The following is an 18,551-nucleotide window of genomic DNA, read 5'->3' on the forward strand; positions in this document are numbered from 1 at the left end:
CACTCAAAGCTGGCCACCAAATTCAGCGTGTGTGTGAGAGTTGTGGTCGTCTCGGTGTGAGAACCACCAAGTCCATCTCCCAGCTGACTGTGAATGAACGTGAGGTCGGTCAATTTCAGATCGCCTCGTCTTCCAGACCAACTCGTTCGGACCTCTGGACAAGGAGGTCTTTTGTGCGGAGAGAAGATCTGTGGGAAAGTTCATGTTGCTTTGAACAGCTTCACTGTTGGCAGTTATTACTGCAGACTAGCGGGGCGGCGGTGGCCTAGCAGGAAGTGGCCCCGAAATCAGAAGGTTGCCGGTTCCAGTCCCGGTCCGCCAAGGTGCCACTGAGGTCCCCTTGATGAAGGTCCCGGCCGCAGACACTGCTCCCCGGGCGCCTGTCATGGTGCCCACTGCTCACCAAGGGTGACGGTTAAATGCAGAGGACACGTTTCACCGTGTCACCGTGTGCTGTGCTGCGGTGTCTCACAGTGACAATCACGTCACTTTAAAGGTCCCGCTAATTGCAGCCAGGAAGAAGTGAAGTACCTCTGGATCCACCTCAGGCTTTACATGAACCTCCCGGCTCCCGTCAGTGGGGGGCGTATTTCTGGAGCTGCGGAAGATGTGGTGCATGGGGCCGTATTCACTGATGTCACATCCACCCATTGGAACGCTTCACACGTTGGTCACTCCGTATGTCTGTGCATGTAGTGGGCGTGGTCCCACATTTGCAACGCCCACTGACGTGTTGACGCTCAGGGATTCAGTGGTGGCCTAGCGGTTAAGGAAGCGGCCCCATAATCAGGAGGTTGCCGGTTCGAATCCCGATCTGCCAAGGTGCCACTCAGGTGCCACTGAGCAAAGCACCGTCCCCACACACTGCTCCCTGGGCGCCTGTCATGGTGCCCACTGCTCACTCAGGGTGATGGTTAAATGCAGAGGACAAATTTCACTGTGTGCACCATGTGCTGTGCTGCTGTGTATCACATGTGACAATCACTTCACTTAAAAAAAGGTCCAGAATGAAGAAGTGAGGGCGTGTGAGGGCTGTCAATCATGCCTACAGGCTCCTCCCATTCTCAATCTTCCCTTATAAAAACATCGTTCGAGTTCGTCTTCCTTTTCCCCGTCTGTCGACAGCAGAGCGAAGAGTCCGCGCCACGCCGAGAGGGTCTCTCGAGGGTCACGTCCTCCTCTGATCATCAAGCAGGACTCGTGGGGTTTTTTATTATCGTTAATCTGATAAAAGCCCCGGGGCTTCCATGTTTTTAATTGCGCCGCTTTCTCCATCATATTAAATTGCGGCTCTCGTCGTGATTAGAAAAGCTATTAGTTTTAGGTCCAAGTGTGTTTGTCCCCTTCTGTCCTCGCCTCTTTGTCGTCCCGCGAAGCGGGGCATGAATGAACGGCGGGCGGAGCGCCTCTTTACGTATCTTCGCGGAGGTGGCGCGGCGAGGGACCGCGGAGTAGCTCCTGCGCTCTGTGGAGGGCGGCGGGATGGATGGTAGTGACACGCACCAAAACCTGCCCACGCTACCCAGCGTTGCTACGGCGACGGCTGTAATTCCTCAGCCTATAAAAAGAACGGGCCGACGAGGACCTGGGACTGGAAAACTGGAGCAGTTCTTGTAACAAGGCTGGTAGTTGCCCAGGACCCGGGTTCGAACCCCGCTTACTACCGTCGTGTCCCTGAGCAGGACTGTCCCTGTAACTACTGACTGTATGGCATCTGGGCAGAAGACCAACATCTGCAAAGTCCTTTTAATTGGAGGCGGGGTTTGCACGCCATGAAAACCAAGTGATTGTCTTGTAGTCGAAACGTCGCGTGAATTCGGGACTGCTCGTAACGCGGTGCTGCCGTGAGCTCTGCCATTGTCGCCCTTCTCGTAGTCTCAGCGCTGTTCGTCCAACGGGGCTTTTAAATAGCCCAGGTGGGCTTCCTCGTGCCTCACCCGCTTCTATGGCAGGAACGAGGATGCCAGAGAACTCGCTCAGCGGCCTGGAGACCTCGGGGGGCTTGCGGGGAACCTCCTCCTGCCTTCTGCCCGACTTTTACTTACAGCTCATGCCCCAGAGACCTGATGTGTAGCTCCTTGTCCTTCAGATCCAAGGCCAAGCGCGTTAATCACCATCACCGAGGGTGTGTAATTAATGACGTGTGGAGCTGTGGGTCTCCTCTGATCTTGCTGTTACTGAACGATGGTGCCTAAAGGAGAGCCTGTGGGTTTTGTCTTGGTCCAGCATGGGTCCGCATAAGTCCTACATTTGCTGGAATGCGTCTACCTGCTATGAGGGGTTCAGGGGCAACTTTGCATGCCATCTCATGTCCTGGCTCCGATGCAGCAGCTAACTGAGCTACATGGTTTAGAACCCACCATCTAATGCTCTCCAGATGTTTGGTGAACATGTCACTTTGGTGACTCGAGTGCTGACTACCCAAATCAGGCTTTCATTACCGAGCAAGCGTTCAGCCTTTGTGGTGGTGAAGCTGATTTTCTGTTCTTACATGACACGAAGAACCTTCTTCTGCACCCTGTTACTCCCTCAAGGTCCAAAGGGATTTCCTTTCCTTCTCCACAAGATGTTTCGGCCGTCTGATTCGTGTCTGTACCCTAGTGTTGAACCTCTGTGTGGTGCTGATGTGAGCACCTCCCTGATTCGTCCAGATATTTTGTGACTAACTGTGTTCATTTTCTGTGTGGAACACTCAGAGTTTGGATCTTCTTATGGTTTATTTGTTCTTTTTTAGTCCAATGTTGCTAAAGATCAAAGCGTGTTTTGGCCAAGGTCTGCAATGCCTCCTGAGTCTCCTCACACATGATAATCTGCCAAAAAATCCTGCTCAGCAGCCCTGTAACCACCACATGCAAAAATAATTAGAGGCTCTGGGTTTTTCTTGTCCTTTCTGGAAAATGAGAAGCCACAGGATCTCCAAGCGGTCGGCGTTGTGGAGTGTTTCGAGTGAGGGAAACGTAATCAGCTGGAAGGGCATTTGCCTCAGCACTTTTCTTGGTTCTCTGCATACCGTGGTGGGAGATTAATTTGGTTCTCGCTGTCTAAAGGTCTAAATGGGAATTCAATTGCAAACACGATTCAAATGGCCACTTTAGTAAAGAACGTTGTGGTGCATTGAAATGGTGGTTCTCGTAGAAGAACTCAATGAAACTATATTCAATTTTTTATTTATTTATATTTTTACTTTTACCGTGAGGTAAGATCTACGTTAAAGGTTCCCTGACATGAAAATGTGACTCTGTGAGATTATTTCACATTAGTACGAGTTCCCCGAGCCCGTCTATGGTCCTGCAGTGGCTAGAAGTGGTGATGGGTGTAAAGGTGGCAGCTCAGGCGGTCGGATCTGGAATTTGTCCCCTTATGACATCATAAGGGGGAAAGAGGGGCAGTCATATCTTCCAAACGTGCGAAGCATTGCAGGTACTCGCTGATTGGTGATGTAAAAATGAGCACAAATGTATTTTAGTTCAGTCATGCGAGACTCTGAAGAACCAGCGGGTTCATTTTATTTTTTTTGGAAAAACATCAACACGACTGTGTTGATGCCGCTCAGCTTCTACAGGCCGCCCTCCTCCTCATTAGCATTTAAAGCTACAGACGGTGAAACGGCGCGTCCTGGGAAATCTCACTGTGGGACTGGACCAAAGTGGCTGGAATTCTGCACCAAGAGACGTCAGATACAGAATTCGGGGACCAACATAAAAGCCTAAAAAACTTCATAACAGGGGACCTTTATATATCTGGTAATGGATCGACCTTTTGATCAAGGTAACCCGCGACGTTCTTTCCGACGACGCCTCCAGGGTTCAACTGGCTTAAGGTCAAATGTCAAGGCTGCTAACCGATTAGACCTAGTCTACCTTCACCAATTTAAACCGAATGGCTTTCCTAAACGCTTAAGTGAGACGTATTTAGACTCGTAGTGAGCAGTGCAGAATCCACGCTGGTCTGTTACACGTTTTACTTCATTAACTGCGATTTGAATGAAAAGACGAAGTGCCACAGATGGCTGGTCCCGCCCGCCATCCGTCTCCGGCGTGGCGTTGCGCTGCTGAACGAAACGCCGCCTCGCGCTCGCATCAATGCCACAGATGCTGCGTGTGGGAGAACTGGGTTCAGCGGTTTTTGTTTTCCGGTGCGGAGCAGCGGTCCTGGCGGTGAAATCCGCTCCGTCCTCCGTTCAGATCCTGCGGGAGCCGAGTTGTGTAAGCGATCTCCTTGGCTTCTCCTCCCGCTCTCTCCCCCCCCAGAGCGCTCCTCCGGCGTCTGACGTCAGCGCCGCTTCGGCTTTGAAGCTGTATTTTGGTATTGAGACATTAACTTTAATGAAGGGATAAAATGCCTCCCCCATTCCTCCCATTCTTCAGCATCTCAGCAGATTCCTGCTGCGTGAGGGTCTGTGTGAGAGAGAGAGAGAGAGCGAGAGGACTCGTATTAATTATTTCTGACTGGAAGTGTTCTCCTGGGCCCTGCTTTTCAGACCCGAGGATTTCGCTTCATGGTCACATGGTCACACGGTGCTCTCATCCAAACAGAACGCTGGCTGAAAAGGACTAATTGTAAATTTTACCAGCCTGCAGATTTCTTTCTCCACACGTTTCCGAGAGAAACGTTCTGACATTCAGGTCAATCTGGGATTTTCACAGCTGGTTGCGCGATGTGTTGCACGTGCGTGTCGAATTCTTGGTCATCCCAGTGTCCGGTCTGTCCTCGGAATCACCGCGGTGACATCATCAGCAGTCTGATTGGCCATACTGGGTTATCTGTTCAGCAAGGGGTGAGAGTGCTGCCGGCTCCATTATGCTTCTTGCAATGGACTGTTTCACCAAATGCCTCTCGCGGTTTTGAACTGATGGTTTGTTGGTTTACGTTCCCTCCAGGCGCCAAAACCGAAACAGACCCCTGTGTTTTATTTGGACCACGAGACATTGTTTTCATGAAACTGGCCTGGTCTGACATGCCATCTCTGAACTTCTGGCGAAGGTCTCTCTCTCTCCCGCTTCAACTACACGTTCCTCGACCTCTCACTTTTGGCCTCCTAAAGATGTGAGATGCTTGTCATCGTCAGACCCTCTGCACCATGACGGTCCGGTACTTAGTGCTGCTGCTTGTTTTATCTCTGAATGTCGGGACGTTTGCACCTAGCGTCACTGTGAGATTATTTCACATTAATACGAGTTCCCCGAGCCCGTTTATGGTCCTGCAGTGGCTAGAAGTGGTGATGGGTGTAAAGATGGCAGCTCAGGCGGTCTGATCTGGAATTTGTCCCCTTATGACGTCATAAGGGGGAAAGGTTACCTCCCGTTCCTCGTGTTTTTTTTTTTCCGCCCAGAGAGTTTCCCGCCCCTAAAATGTTATCTCCACCGACCATCATGGCTCCCCCCCCCCCGCGAGACTCTGAAGATCCATTTAATTTTTTCTGGAAAAAAAACACCAACATGACTTTGTCTGTACCAAACATTGTGGTTGGTGGACGGTGGCTCCCGCCTGCCAGGTTATGTAGATTGTGGGATAAAAGCAGCCTGTTTTTACTCAGGCGATGGGGGGAGGGCTACTTTTGACACGTACAGCGATTTCCTTTCCTCTGTCGGAAAGCGGCAGCAGTGTGTGCCTAAAATAGCCCCCTTCAGACGGAGAAGGGGAGAAGTTCTCTCCGTGGTCCTCAGAAGCGGCTGTTGCCGTTCTTTCTCGTCTCGTGTCATGGTCTCCAGCTCTCGAACCCTCTGCTTTCCGTCATTAGTAAAGCAGTCTGCGAGCGGCCTGTCTGAGGCTTTCAGCTTGGCGATACGACAAGCGAAAAATAGTCATATAAACTGACTACAGGGTGGGTCATTTATATGGATACACCTTAATAAAATGGGAATGGTTGGTGATATTAATGTCCTGTTTGTGAGGGGGCAAACTTTTCAAGATGGGTGGTGACCATAGTGGCCATTTTGAAGTCGGCCATCTTTGGTCCAACTTTTCCTATTGAAAAAAAAAAAAAAAAAAAAAAAAAAAAAAGAGGGTCATGTCACACATCAATTTTTTTGGTAATTTCACAAGAAAAACAATGGTGTGGTTTGAATGTAACTTTATTCTTTCATGAGGTATTACTTATAAAATGTGTTCAATGTCACCAACCATTCTCATTTTAATGGGTATCCATATAAATGGTCCACCCTGTATATCCCACCTAGCGCCATTATTATTAGTATTTGCTGCATCTGTATTTGTACATTATGACTAACGTTACTTCAACGTCCTGCGCTAATCTCCCCCGGATTGCGGAGAACGTTTGGAAACATCCAGGCAATGATAATGTATTAGAAAATTCTAAAATCGTATTTTTATTTTCGGTTGTCATTATTAGCGCGGTCTGTTTCATGGCCTCCAACCATCGTGGGGTAAAATTTACAGCATGGAATGGTGTAGCGAGTAGTTGCCGCTTATGGGATGTTGTTTGGTGGGTCCTTTTTATAGAAATGGTGGAGAGTCGGAGACGTTCCATTCCACGCCGTCTCCAGTGCCCCGGCGTTCCCTTCCATTTACTGGCGGTCTAAAAAAGGATGCAACTTCCTCTTCCATTTTAGTCCCAGCTCCCTGACCCCCCCCAGTCCCGTCCATGGACTTCCAGACGGTGGTGGTCTGTGTGGATGTTCGGGGTTCCTTCTCGTTAATTAAACCGCAGGATTGTTTTCACCGGCCGGTCCTGTTAAATCAGCCTGGATGTGGTGAGGATGATCTGCCTGTAGCCCCAGAACCTGACAACGATTCTTCTGGGAAGGTTTAATAGGGGCAGTGGTGGCCTAGCTGTGCGCCATCCCACAGGGTGGTAGTGGCCTAGTGTGTAACACTCGCCCATGAACCAGAAGACCCAGGTTCAAACCCCAATTACTACCATTGTGTCCCTGAGCAAGACACTTAACCCTGAGTGTCTCCAGAGGGGGGACTGTCCCTGGATATGGGTGTCTGGTAAATGCTTTAAATGTAAATAATGATACGAATCCTCAACATTGTGACATCATGAAGGTGGGAGGGGCCTAGTGGGTAACACGCTCTCCTATGAACCAGGAGACCCAGGTTCAAATCCCACTTACTGTCATCGTATCCCTGAGCAAGACACTTAACCCTGAGTCTCTCCGGGGGGGGGGAGGTCCCTGTCACTACTGACTGTAAGTCGCTCTGGATAAGGACGTCGGGTAAATGCTGTAAATGTCCCCACACGCTGCTCCCTGGGTGTCATGGCTGCCCACAGCTCTCCAAGGGTGATGGTTAAATACAGAGGATGATCTCAGCATCTGGGGCTAGAACACATTTCACCGTGTGCTGTGCTTCACAATGACTATCACTTCACTTTCACCGTCACTTCGAATTAAAAGTACGTACGTTTTTGATCTTGTTGCTGAGAGAGGAGTGTGCTGGTGATTCGCGGCTTAAAGTGGAAATTTGCGGTCTGAATACCGAATGGGTCAATCTGAAGTCCGGGCCATAAATGTTTGAGTGCTGCATCGGAGAAATGTGTTTTTCTTTTTAATACATTTCCCCCCTCCCCTGGCTGTCAGCGGGAGTTTAACGGCAAGGACGAGACTCGGGACGGGGAGTCTCTCCTGTCCACGTCCTAGTGGGAGGCTGCGGGACTCTAAATAATTCACCTCCGCTCAGGTCGGGCTCTTCGCTGGTCGGCGGCCGCAACGTGAGCTGCTCCGAACGCGCCGGGCGAACAAAGGGGGTCCTGTTGATCCGAGCAACTGGACGCGGCAACTGCGGCCCGCCGTGCATCATGGGACCTTCGATCTGTCCTCTTACATAATTCACTTAATGCACCAGTAACCGTTCATCCAAAGATTTTAGTAAAAAAGGTCTCCTCCTCATTATTTAATCCTGAAAGGTAGATTAAATAATATGTTAATTATATGTTAATTATGACTATTTTTGGGAAGTTTCCCTTTTTCACGTGGCCCTAGCGTCCTCCTCTCCTCCTCACTCACGTTTTTTTTTTTTCTGCTTCATCTCCGCAGCGAGCAGAGTATCTGTCAGGCACGTGCCGCCGTCATGGTGTACGACGACGCCAACAAGAAGTGGGTTCCGGCCGGAGGCTCCACGGGCTTCAGCAGGGTCCACATCTACCACCACACGGGCAACAACGCCTTCCGGGTGGTGGGACGCAAAATCCAAGACCACCAGGTGAGTGTCCACCCCCACCCACGCCTTTCTGACACCCAGAAGATTCATTTTAATGATTGTGTATAAATGTATAAAAAAGGGAGGAGCCTGTATGCATATTTATAGTTTTTGTGTCTCCACATCTCATAAAAGTGGAAAATTGGAATCGAACCAGCTTTGTTATTTGAGGCCAGATGGGCTTTTAGGGACCAGCAGCGGTTGAAATGTGTGAAATTATTACATCTCATCTGTGTTCATCTTTTCAAGGCGAAGGAACACCATCTCGTTTTTGCGCTTGGTTCCGTTCAGCTGCGCCTCTCTGTGACACTTCTGGAGCCGCGCGGAACATGTTCTCTTCTCTTTATTGTCGCGGACCAACTCTGCCGGGCCCATTGTTTTATGCACCCAGGATATTACGGTTATTCGATCGTAATTTGGTCCACGGACACGGTATCTTCCTTTAGCACGGCAGCGGATGTTTTTTTCTCTTTAAGCAGATAAGGTAAAAGCTACCTTTTATAAAAATGTTAAAAAAAATGACAAAATTGCCTAAATTGCATCATGACTGTACGTGGCCATTTGTGACCCTGTCCTCCGTACAGGCTGATTTAGATGTGACCTGTATGCTCTGCCAGGCGGGCTTGGCTTGCACTGTAAATTCGGCTTTGTCCCCAAAGCGAACCCTCGCCACAGGGCCGACGCTCAGCAGACACAGAAGTGTGTTTGTGTGTGTGTGTGTGTGTGTGTGTGTGTGTGTGTGTGTGTGTGTGTGTGTGTGTGTGTGTGTGTGTGTGTGTGTATATATATATATACACACACACACACACACACACACACACATATATATATATATATATACATACACACACACACACACATATATATATATATATACACACACACACACACACACACACTGTATATATGTATGTATGTATGTATATATGATAAACCAAAGTGACCTAAAATGACCCGGTGTTACGACTTGGCTGAAATCGGGCCAGATTTTCCAATAAAATTAAACTGCGCTGGCAGCGATGTTGCGGTGCTTTACAAGCTAAGAGGGAGGGGAAAAAAAGACTTTTATAGCCCATAATTCACACAGACTATGGCGTGTATGAAGTAGTCCAGCACCGCCACGTTCCGGTCGGGATCGCGTGCCGATACGTTGACGCGGTGGAGGTAGTGAGCCGGGGCCCTCGACCCCGCTGACCTCTCCCGGCCACGCCGATCGGTATTGATCGCGGGGCCGCGGCCTCCAGATCGCCCGCTGCTTATTAATTTTGGCGGAGGCGGCAGGGCTGAATTGACGGTCACCGAGCGCTCATCACATCTAATGCAGCCGCAGGGACACCTCGTCCCCCGGGAGGACGGCGGCTGCCAGAAAGTACTGACTTGCACGCTCGTGTGGAAATGCACGCTCGGCCTTTTTATTCCGTCGTAACGAGTAAACGGCTGCTGCCGCGGGAGGAGTGTGGGAGTCGGCCTCGGGTCGCGGGGGGGGGTTGGAGGGGAGTGTCGGGTGATGAAGTGACGCCGCGAAATCCGAGCACCGCAGCACTTTTAATCAGCGCCTGTGAGCGGTGGCATGCGCTGCATCAGCGATCGCACCCGGCCGCCCGGTTCGTCTCTGCACCGCAGGCAGGAATAGTCTTCCAGTTCTCGCATGGAAAATCACAGCATTATAACCGTCTTTTCTTTTTAAAGTGAAGTGATTGTCACATGTGATACACAGCAGCACAGCACACGGCGCACACAGTGGAACTTGCCCTCTGCATTTAACCCATCACCCCGAGTGAGCAGTGGGCACCATGACAGGTGCCCCGGGGAGCAGTGTGTGGGGACGGTGCTTTGTTCCCTTCTGGCACCTCGGCGGGTCGGGATTCGAACCAGCAACCTTCTGATTACGGGGCCACTTCCTTAACCGCTAGGACACCACTCGACCCTACGTCTTTTCTTTATATAGTATGTTACATTTACGGCATTAACCAGATGCCCTTATCCAGAGCGTCTTACAATCAGAAGTTACAGGGACAGTCCCCCCCTGGAGACACTCAGGGTTAAGTGTCTTGCTCAGGGACACGATGGTAGTAAGTGGGGTTTGAACCTGGGTCTTCTGGTTCATAGGCGAGCGTGTTTCCACCCTGTGGTACAATTTATATATAATAACAATGAAATGTAATAATTATTATTCATTCAAATACATGAACGGTATTTTATAGTAGTAGCAATGAAAATAGAAAGAGAGGTTTTGTTGTCTTTATCAGAATTATGATTGACGTGTCCTTTAATTTAGTCTGGACGTTGTACGTTCTGTCTGAGTAAGTAATTGTATTGAGATGTTTCACATCTCTCGTCTAATTAGCCACAGTAATGAGCATTCGTTATGTCGGCGTCTATAATGTGCACCATTCTGGTGTATTCTGAATAGAACTTTTTATCAAGTACAACCTCACGATAGTCAGGGAAATAATGACGCGTTTTATTGACATCGACTTTTTCTCAATTTGAATGGATATTTATTGCTTGTTGCCTCGCTGTTCAAACACAAGCACAAAACATCCACGATGTCCCACGTTGCCTTCACGGTGGTGTGTGTGTGTGTGTGTGTAAAACATCAGTCTAATTAAGCATGGTCCCTCAACTCCAGTAAGGAGACGTCAAAATGCACTTTATGGCCACCGCGTAAATCTGACTTAACCGTTCTATAAATAAGCATATCAATGAACATTTTATTTTTTTCCCCCTCGTTTGTTGTACACAAAATTCAATTTCCTCTCCATGCCGGTGGGTGTATCTGTACACCCACCGGCCGGATTTTCGGATTTACGAGGCCGCCATGGCCAGACTACAGGTGGGGGGGGGGTGTGGCCCAGACAACATCTCCGATTATCTCCGCCGACGTAGGGGACGTTGAGGCGGAAATCTCGTGTAATGTCCCATTAACGCTGGGCAGATGGAGGACTGATTCTGTGTGTGTGATGAGGGGGGCGAGTCTGTGAGTAAGTATGAACCACAAGAGTTCTGGAGTCAGGGTCTCTCCGGGATGAGATCTCCTTTACACACCGGTTAGGATTAGGGGTGTTTAGATTAATCGTATAATCAATGCATCATGGGTGGTAGTGGCCTAGCGGGCTAACACACTCGCCTGTGAACCAGAAGACCCAGGTTCAAACCCCACTTACTACCATTGTGTCCCTGAGCAAGACACTTAACCCTGAGTGTCTCCAGGGGGGACTGTCTCTGTAACTTCTGACTGTAAGTCGCTCTGGATAAGGGCATCTGGTAAATGCCGTAAATGCATCACGGTGCAGACGTGGACTATATTGCATCGATTAAGTCATAATGACGTGTTTCTGGCGGCGGCATAAAAATTCTTGTTAAAAAGTAGTGCCGGTTGGAACCAGGCGTTTTTTTTCCTGCCGTTCGTGGCTTCAGGTTGTACCGGGTTTGGGTCGGTGTGTAGTCGAGGAAACTCCAGTGAAGAAGGGAGAGAGAGAGAGAGAGAACCTCACGCCGCTGCTGGGGTTCCCATCATGCTCTCTTTTTATTATGCTTACAGCAGCTCACTTGTGCCACGCCCGGGTAACCGCTCGTACACGAGACATAGGGTGGTAGTAGCCTAGTGGGTTAAACACTCGCCTATGAACCAGAAGACCCGGGTTCGAATCCTGCTTACTACCATTGTGTCCCTGAGCAAGACACTTAACCCTAAGTTGCTCCAGGGGGACTGTCCCTGTAACTACTGATTGTAAGTCGCTCTGGATAAGGGCGTCTGATAAATGCTGTAAATGTAAATGTAAATGAGACGAGGACTTTTAAAGCGTTTGGTGAGAATCGGCGTGCGACTACGACCTCCACTCCTGTAGATGGCGCTGCACAGCCTGGCAGTCCTTTTTCTAAATTTTTTTACAATAAACTTGTTTATTTTCTTAGATTTTATCTGCTGTCTGGCAGACCTGAGAAGTTGTGCACTCAAGTCACTTGGTGACATTTGAGTAGAAAGGTCCTTTCCATCCGTACCCGAGTGAAGGGTCCAGTTCCGTAGGGACAGAAATAGCTGTAAGGTGAGGCAATGAAAAGCCGCCGGTGGTTGGAATAATTAGACGCACGCCGATAGTGGAATTAGTGTCGGAGTTGCGCCTGAGTCGTGGCTGCGTGATGAGACCCAGTCAGACGAGGGAGGGAATGACGCGGCGGGAATTTAATTTAATTTGTTGCTTTCCTCAATTTTGCATTCGCAGAGTTAAAACGGACTGGGCGCGGTGATGAAAATAATCTTTGTACAGGAGTTGGTGGTTCAGAGACACTGCAGCACAGCACACGGTGACACGGCGAAACGTGTCCTCTGTATTTAACCCATCACCCTCGGTGAGCAGTGGGCACCATGACTGGCGCCCGGGGAGCAGCGTGTGGGGACGGGACCTTCATCAAGGGGACCCCAGTGGCACCTTGGCGGATCAGGATTCGAACCTGCAACCTTCTGATTACGGGGCCGCTTCCTTAACCACTAGGCCACAGCTGCCATGTAAACAAATCAGTCAGTAATTACCTGCGAGAACTGAAAATGAGGCCTGGATTTGGATTTGAGATCCATTCCTCACCACAATATGGTGGGTCATTCTTGGTGTGTGCGCCAAAACGACCTTATGGTTAATTAATTTTTTTTCTGAAATACTTTATTTAAAGCCACTACACTATTACACTACTGTGAACCTGCATCACACTCAGGGTAACGCGTCAGGCTTGTAATGCATGTGGTGTGAACGCCGTGCTAAACTGATCTGAAACCGCCCAATCTGGCAACGCCAGACAAGACTTCCTATGGAATGTTTAATGATTTGCAAATTTGTTTTGTTTTCTCTCCTTTTTTTTTTTTTAGGTGGTGATAAACTGTGCCATTCCCAAGGGGCTTAAGTACAACCAGGCCACACAGACCTTCCACCAGTGGCGTGACGCTCGTCAGGTGTACGGCCTTAACTTTGGCAGCAAGGAGGACGCCAACGTATTCGCCAGTGCCATGATGCACGCCCTGGAGGTGCTGAACTCTCAGGACGCAGGTGAGCCTTTTGCACCGATCCGAACTGAGCTAGAGGCCGGGATTCATCGGGGGCTGAGGCGTCTTTTGCCGTATGGCGAGTCGGAGGCCGTGCTTTTTGCTGGTGCGGCGCGGTAATTTGTGTAAAGTGTGTAAATTGTGGTACGTTACTGGTGTTGCCCACACTAGACCCGCAGTACCCACACACACACACACACACACACAATTAGGAGCAGATCAGCTTTTGTTTTTCCTGCTTTTGGCCACCATGACCCCTCACAGCTATTGACTGCTTCCTGCGGCATCCGAATCGCGGTTTATTTCCGACTGGCGGAGCTAAAAATGGATGAAAGGAGCAGGAAGTGGTCTCTCGCTGTGCTATAGAACACATTATCATGCTTTTAAATCTGCACGGTGATCTTCCCGGGAGTTCCTTTACGAACGTGTGTGGAATATGGAAGCATCTTTTAATGGCGTCTTAAACCATTTCATAATTCTCCTGTTGGTGCTGTTCAGCAGAGCACCTGTATATTTATGAATATTAATTGTCCCTTCTGCCCTGTTAAATACTGGGCCGCGCCTGAAATATCAGGTTCGAGTCCATCGGCGGTGACCTGTCCTGCCCGCCGGGCTTCCTCGGCCCCTGCGGGGGGGGCAGTGGCCCCCGCTGCCTTAATGGCATCTTATTAATTAGTCAATAGCAACTCTCTTAATTATGCAAAGTGGTGCTAATTAAGCTCACTCCAGCGACGTGGAGATTTTCACAGTTCCCCGAGAGCCGTGCTACCTCCAAACTGCCTTTAATGGGCGAGAAGTTCTCCCCGCCTCCCTCGCGCTCTACCCCCGTTTCATTACGCCGCTGGAACGCGGCCCAGCCGGAACCAGCGCCGTTCCGGTTCCTGGCCGGGCCGCGTGATCCGAGGCTCTCGCCGGGCTTCGGGGTGCTGGTGGTGGTCTCTTTTCCACCCCCTGTTGGGTGTGTTTTGGTAGAAGCCTGCATCTGGTCATCTCGCCCGGCTAGATGGCCTCGTGACACATGACCACAACAGGAGAGCCGCCGCCCTCGTGACCGGCTGCTGCGGAGGCTGCCGGGATTGGCCGGTATTTTCGCTGCCGTGTTTACTGGGGACGCGTGTTGATGTCCGTGCTGCTAAATACAGCTGTTGCTGCGTAATCCGCCGCAGTGTCGTATATTTCCACACAGCTGTGTGTGTGTGTGTGTGTGTACACAAAGCAGTGAAAACAAGTCGTACAATTCTGATAAAGTGACGTGATTGTCACAAGTGATACACAGCCGCACAGCACAGTGCTCACAGTGAAACGTGTCCTCTGTATTTAACCATCACCCTAAGTGAGCAGTGGGTACCATGACCGGCGGGATTCGAACCGGCAACCTTCTGATTACGGGGGCGCTTCCTTAACCGCTAGGCCACCACTGCCCCAATTCTGTTAACGTAAGAAAAAGTTGAGGAAAAAGTCGAATTTACTTAACGTTAAACGGTTCGAGTAATTGTTCTCTATCTGACTGTTACCTGTAGGAGTTTAGAGTTGGAGAGAGAGACGTCTCTATATGTCAACATTATTACCACTTTCACGTTTTAATCTGGATTATTGGTGTGTGCTACACCTTTTTAGATATTCCCTTCCTCCCTTCTTTCACAGTGACTGTTGGGAAGATGAGAAAAAAAAACTAGTTTAAATGGCTTCGTTACTGACTAATTTTAGCACTGATATAGGGAATGTAACGGTGCTCGTAGTAGTTTTCTCATGACCTGAAAAATATTATTATTATCTTTGCACGTAATAAAGTGCTTCTTGGTGGGGGTTACATGACCGGTCGGTGCTGGGGAACCGTGCTGGGAGCTTTTATTTATATGATTTTTTTTTTTTTTTTTAAATGACCCCGGTCACTAGTGAGTTCGTCCTTGTGACTCCTGATGATAATATCCGAGCACGATACACGATATTGAAGGAAATATAATAATAGTCTTGGTCTGAATAAAGTCAGATTTGCATAAAATAAATACAAATAAAATTGCACTAAATCAAACAAAACTACAGCATTTACCAGACACCCCTTTTCACGAGCGCCTTACAGTCCTTAAGGACAGGGGACAGTCCCCCAGGAGACATCGTGGACGAGTGTCTTACCCGCTAGGCGACTTCTGCATGTGAACCGGCCAAACTGCACCTGGCCGGATGTGACAGAAGAGCCACAAATCATGTGAATGAATGTATGAAATGTACAGGAAAGTAAATAGGTGCGAAAAGTCACTTGTTTAAAAAGCATTTCAAATGTGTCTAACACACACACACACACACACACAATATAAATAAATATTAAATTAGTCTAGCACTTAACAATTCCCCAGCATGTTCTTTTACTTTATTTTGCAGACGCTTTTATCCAAAGCGACTTACAGGAGGACGACACCAGCAAATCTCGTTCGGTTTCTTTAGATTTTGAGTTTACAAAACCTCAGAGCCCTGATTCCTGACTAGTTCGGCCTTATCAGGGCTCTTAGTTTTGTAACTCACAATCTATTTACCAGACGCCCCCTTATCCAGAGCGACTTACAGTCAGTAGTTACAGGGACAGTCCCCCCCTGGAGACACTCAGGGTTAAGTGTCCTGCTCAGGGACACGATGGTAGTAAGTGGGGTTTGATCCTGGGTCTTCTGGTTCGTAGGCGAGTGTGTTACCCCACTAGGCTACTACCACATTACAGTCAGTAGTTACAGGGACAGTCCCCCCCTGGAGACACTCAGGGTTAAGTGTCCTGCTCAGGGACACGATGGTAGTAAGTGGGGTTTGAACCTGGGTCTTCTGGTTCGTAGGCGAGTGTGTTACCCGCCAGGCTACTACCAGACATGGAAACCGAATGAGAATTGCTGGTGTCCTCTTGTAAGTCGCTTTGTCCAGTAAAGTGTAGTGTAGTGTGTTCAGGCTTAGTGAACTCTGGGTGATGTTTGAACGTCCTCCGTGAAGGTTGGGTCGGTATGTCGGGTCGGCTGAATTCACCTATTGCTCCCGTCGGCGCTTTGGTAACGCTGACGAACGTGAGAACCTCGTTCCTCGGGCCAGGTTCTGTTTCCAGGTGGACCCCCATCGCCCCAAATCTGCAGCCGCGCTGTCTGGAGTCACCTCCCGAAATAGAGCGAGGCCGGGGTGGAGACGGGGCGGCGTGGAGACCTCGTCCGGCAACTATCCGCGGCATTTCAGACCTGCCCGAGTGACCAACTGTCATTCGCGTGAAGGACACATCACACGAGCAGCTGGACACACACGGCCGACCGTCCCCTGCAGACACCCCAGTCCCGCTGAAGCCCGGCGCCGATTTGATCCGGCACCTTCGCGGGTATAAATACGGTTCCCCGACGGGCTGTTGACAGGGTGGAGAGGTGGCCTGACATGCGAGACGACATGAGATCATCTGCGTCCGGACAAAGGTGGCTGTCGGTTGGTCCGCTCTCGCAGGCACCCCAAAACCTCCTCTCGCCCTGGCCACGCCCCCGAGAGGCTCCGAGTTCCCCTGGAAACCGGCAGGAGAGGCGGCGTATTTGGGTCTGTTTGTCTCGACTCGTGCCAGCCGCCGCGTGACCGGGGTTGCGTCAGCGGTTCATTTTGAGGCGCTGAAACTATGCAGGTCGGAAGTCCCGCCTACTTTTATATTTTTCTATTTTTTTTTTTTTTTTTAAATTGATGAGGTCACCGTGTTATTAAACCGCGGCGGAGCCTCCCGGGCTCCTCAGAGGAACCGTCCTTCCCCGCCGTGGAGCGTCTCTCTGGAGAGACCGGCGGTCCCCGACGTTGTCCTACCGGAGCTCGGCTCGTCTTTCCCCGTACCTCACAGACAGGCCCCGGGGCGTCCATCCGTCCGCCATGCCGACTCCCAGAGCGAGTCTCCTCCCACAGCAGAAGACCAGCCGCGCCCGGATCGTCCTGCGCAGTGAGTGGCGGCGGTGGGAGGTTTTATATTAAATCTCATGTCTCGCGTTTCCTCTCCGTGGTAGGACATCGCACCATCAGGACATTGAGGGTTAGACCCTCAATGGGTCTGTGTTACAGTATCTGGTGTGTGTGTGTGTGTGTGTGTGTGCTGTTAGGTTGCGGGTTCGAATCCCGATCCGCCAAGGTGCCACTGAGGTCCCCTTGATGAAGGTCCCGTCCCCACACGCTGCTCACCGGGCGCCTGTCATGGTGCCCACTGCTCACCAAGGGTGACGGTTAAATACAGAGGACACGTTTCACCGTGTCACCATGTGCTGCGCTGCAGTGTCTCACAATGACAGTCCCATCACTTTAATTGTTTCATGTGATGGGAGCCTCGCCGACCTGGGTTCCAGGATGAAGTGGGTAGATGTCAGGTGTGCTGCTGGCCTCCACGCATGCCTCCATCGTGAGCTGGTCCACACGTGCCCCTACCCCAAAATAAGATGTTTACCTTCGCCTCCTGTCCCAACAACGCACACTGTTAGGAGCTCTGTTCCTAAGCAGAGATGCTTTTATTAGACGCCGTCGCACAGCCCCACCGGGTCAGGTGGTGGTGGTGATGTCCGGGTAATGGAGACGACCAGGTCACCTGTCTCGCCGTCTCTCCCGTCTGCCTGCTAACTGGACGTGCAGGAATGCGTCGCCTCGCAGCTTTCAGTAAGCCCTGGTCCTGATCCTATTCTGACTCTGGAATGAAGACGGGAGAGACCACTGGTCTACATCTGTACCGTCTACGGTGAAGCCAAACATACGGACTCAGTTTAATCCGGTAGAATAGATAAGGAAAGATAAACCTTTTATTAGTCCCACAATGGCTACATCTACATTACATTCACCTACATTTGGGGTAGTGGGGGCCTAGCGGTTAAGGAAGCGGCCCCGTAATCAGAAGGTTGCCAAGGAGCCACTGAGGTCCCCGGGCGCCTCTCATGGTGCCCACTGCTCACCAAGGGTGATGGGTTAAATGCAGAGGACACATTTCACTGTCTGCACTGTGTGTGTATCACAAGTGACAATCACTTCACTTTCACTCTGCGTTACATCCCTAATACGTTTTATGCATTTAAGTCTCGATGAACCGTTGGCGTTTTATATAAGTGTTCTGATGGAGAAGGTGAACATGGAGCCTATACATGTCCTCGGCGCGGCCGCGAAGGTCAAGCAGCTGACTGTTTGAAGCCAGAAGCTCCAGCTGTCGGCAAACCACGTTTAGCCGGACGATCGGGCGTTATTCGGCGCGAGAAGCCGACCGGGGCCACGAAGAGTCGGAGCGTGATGATGAAGGGACGTGCGGTCTCCTGTGGAATTCCACTCTCAACGCTGCTGCTCCAGCAGCTTCACAGAGGACCTCCGGTTAAAGAGCTCATTTCCTCGG

The 18,551-nt window shown here is 50.2% G+C and overlaps 3 protein-coding genes across 10 annotated transcripts in view; 2 read left to right on the forward strand and 1 right to left on the reverse strand.

The window, feature by feature from the left end:
• srp9 (signal recognition particle 9) overlaps nt 1-16,217 on the reverse strand; it is a 38,205-nt gene extending 21,988 nt beyond the window's left edge. The window contains exon 1 of the mRNA XM_029002074.1: nt 16,205-16,217. The gene's annotated coding sequence lies outside the window, so the exon portion shown is untranslated. The remainder of the gene's footprint in view (nt 1-16,204) is intronic.
• Nucleotides 1-18,551, forward strand: part of LOC114802910 (delta(14)-sterol reductase-like) — a 212,756-nt gene that overhangs the window by 158,526 nt on the left and 35,679 nt on the right. The gene's annotated exons all lie outside the window — the stretch shown is intronic.
• enah (ENAH actin regulator) overlaps nt 1-18,551 on the forward strand; it is a 59,716-nt gene that overhangs the window by 18,184 nt on the left and 22,981 nt on the right. For 7 of the 8 annotated variants that reach the window (XM_029002049.1, XM_029002048.1, XM_029002046.1 and 4 more), the window contains exons 2-3: nt 8,001-8,166; nt 13,028-13,205. In XM_029002049.1, coding sequence (XP_028857882.1) covers nt 8,001-8,166; nt 13,028-13,205 — 344 coding nt within the window. Of the gene's footprint in view, nt 1-8,000; nt 8,167-13,027; nt 13,206-16,895; nt 17,133-18,551 lie in introns of those variants that run through there. The other variant, XM_029002050.1, reaches the window with a different exon arrangement.

The sequence above is a fragment of the Denticeps clupeoides genome, chromosome 14, assembly GCF_900700375.1.
Source record: "Denticeps clupeoides chromosome 14, fDenClu1.1, whole genome shotgun sequence".
Lineage (NCBI taxonomy): Eukaryota > Metazoa > Chordata > Actinopteri > Clupeiformes > Denticipitidae > Denticeps > Denticeps clupeoides.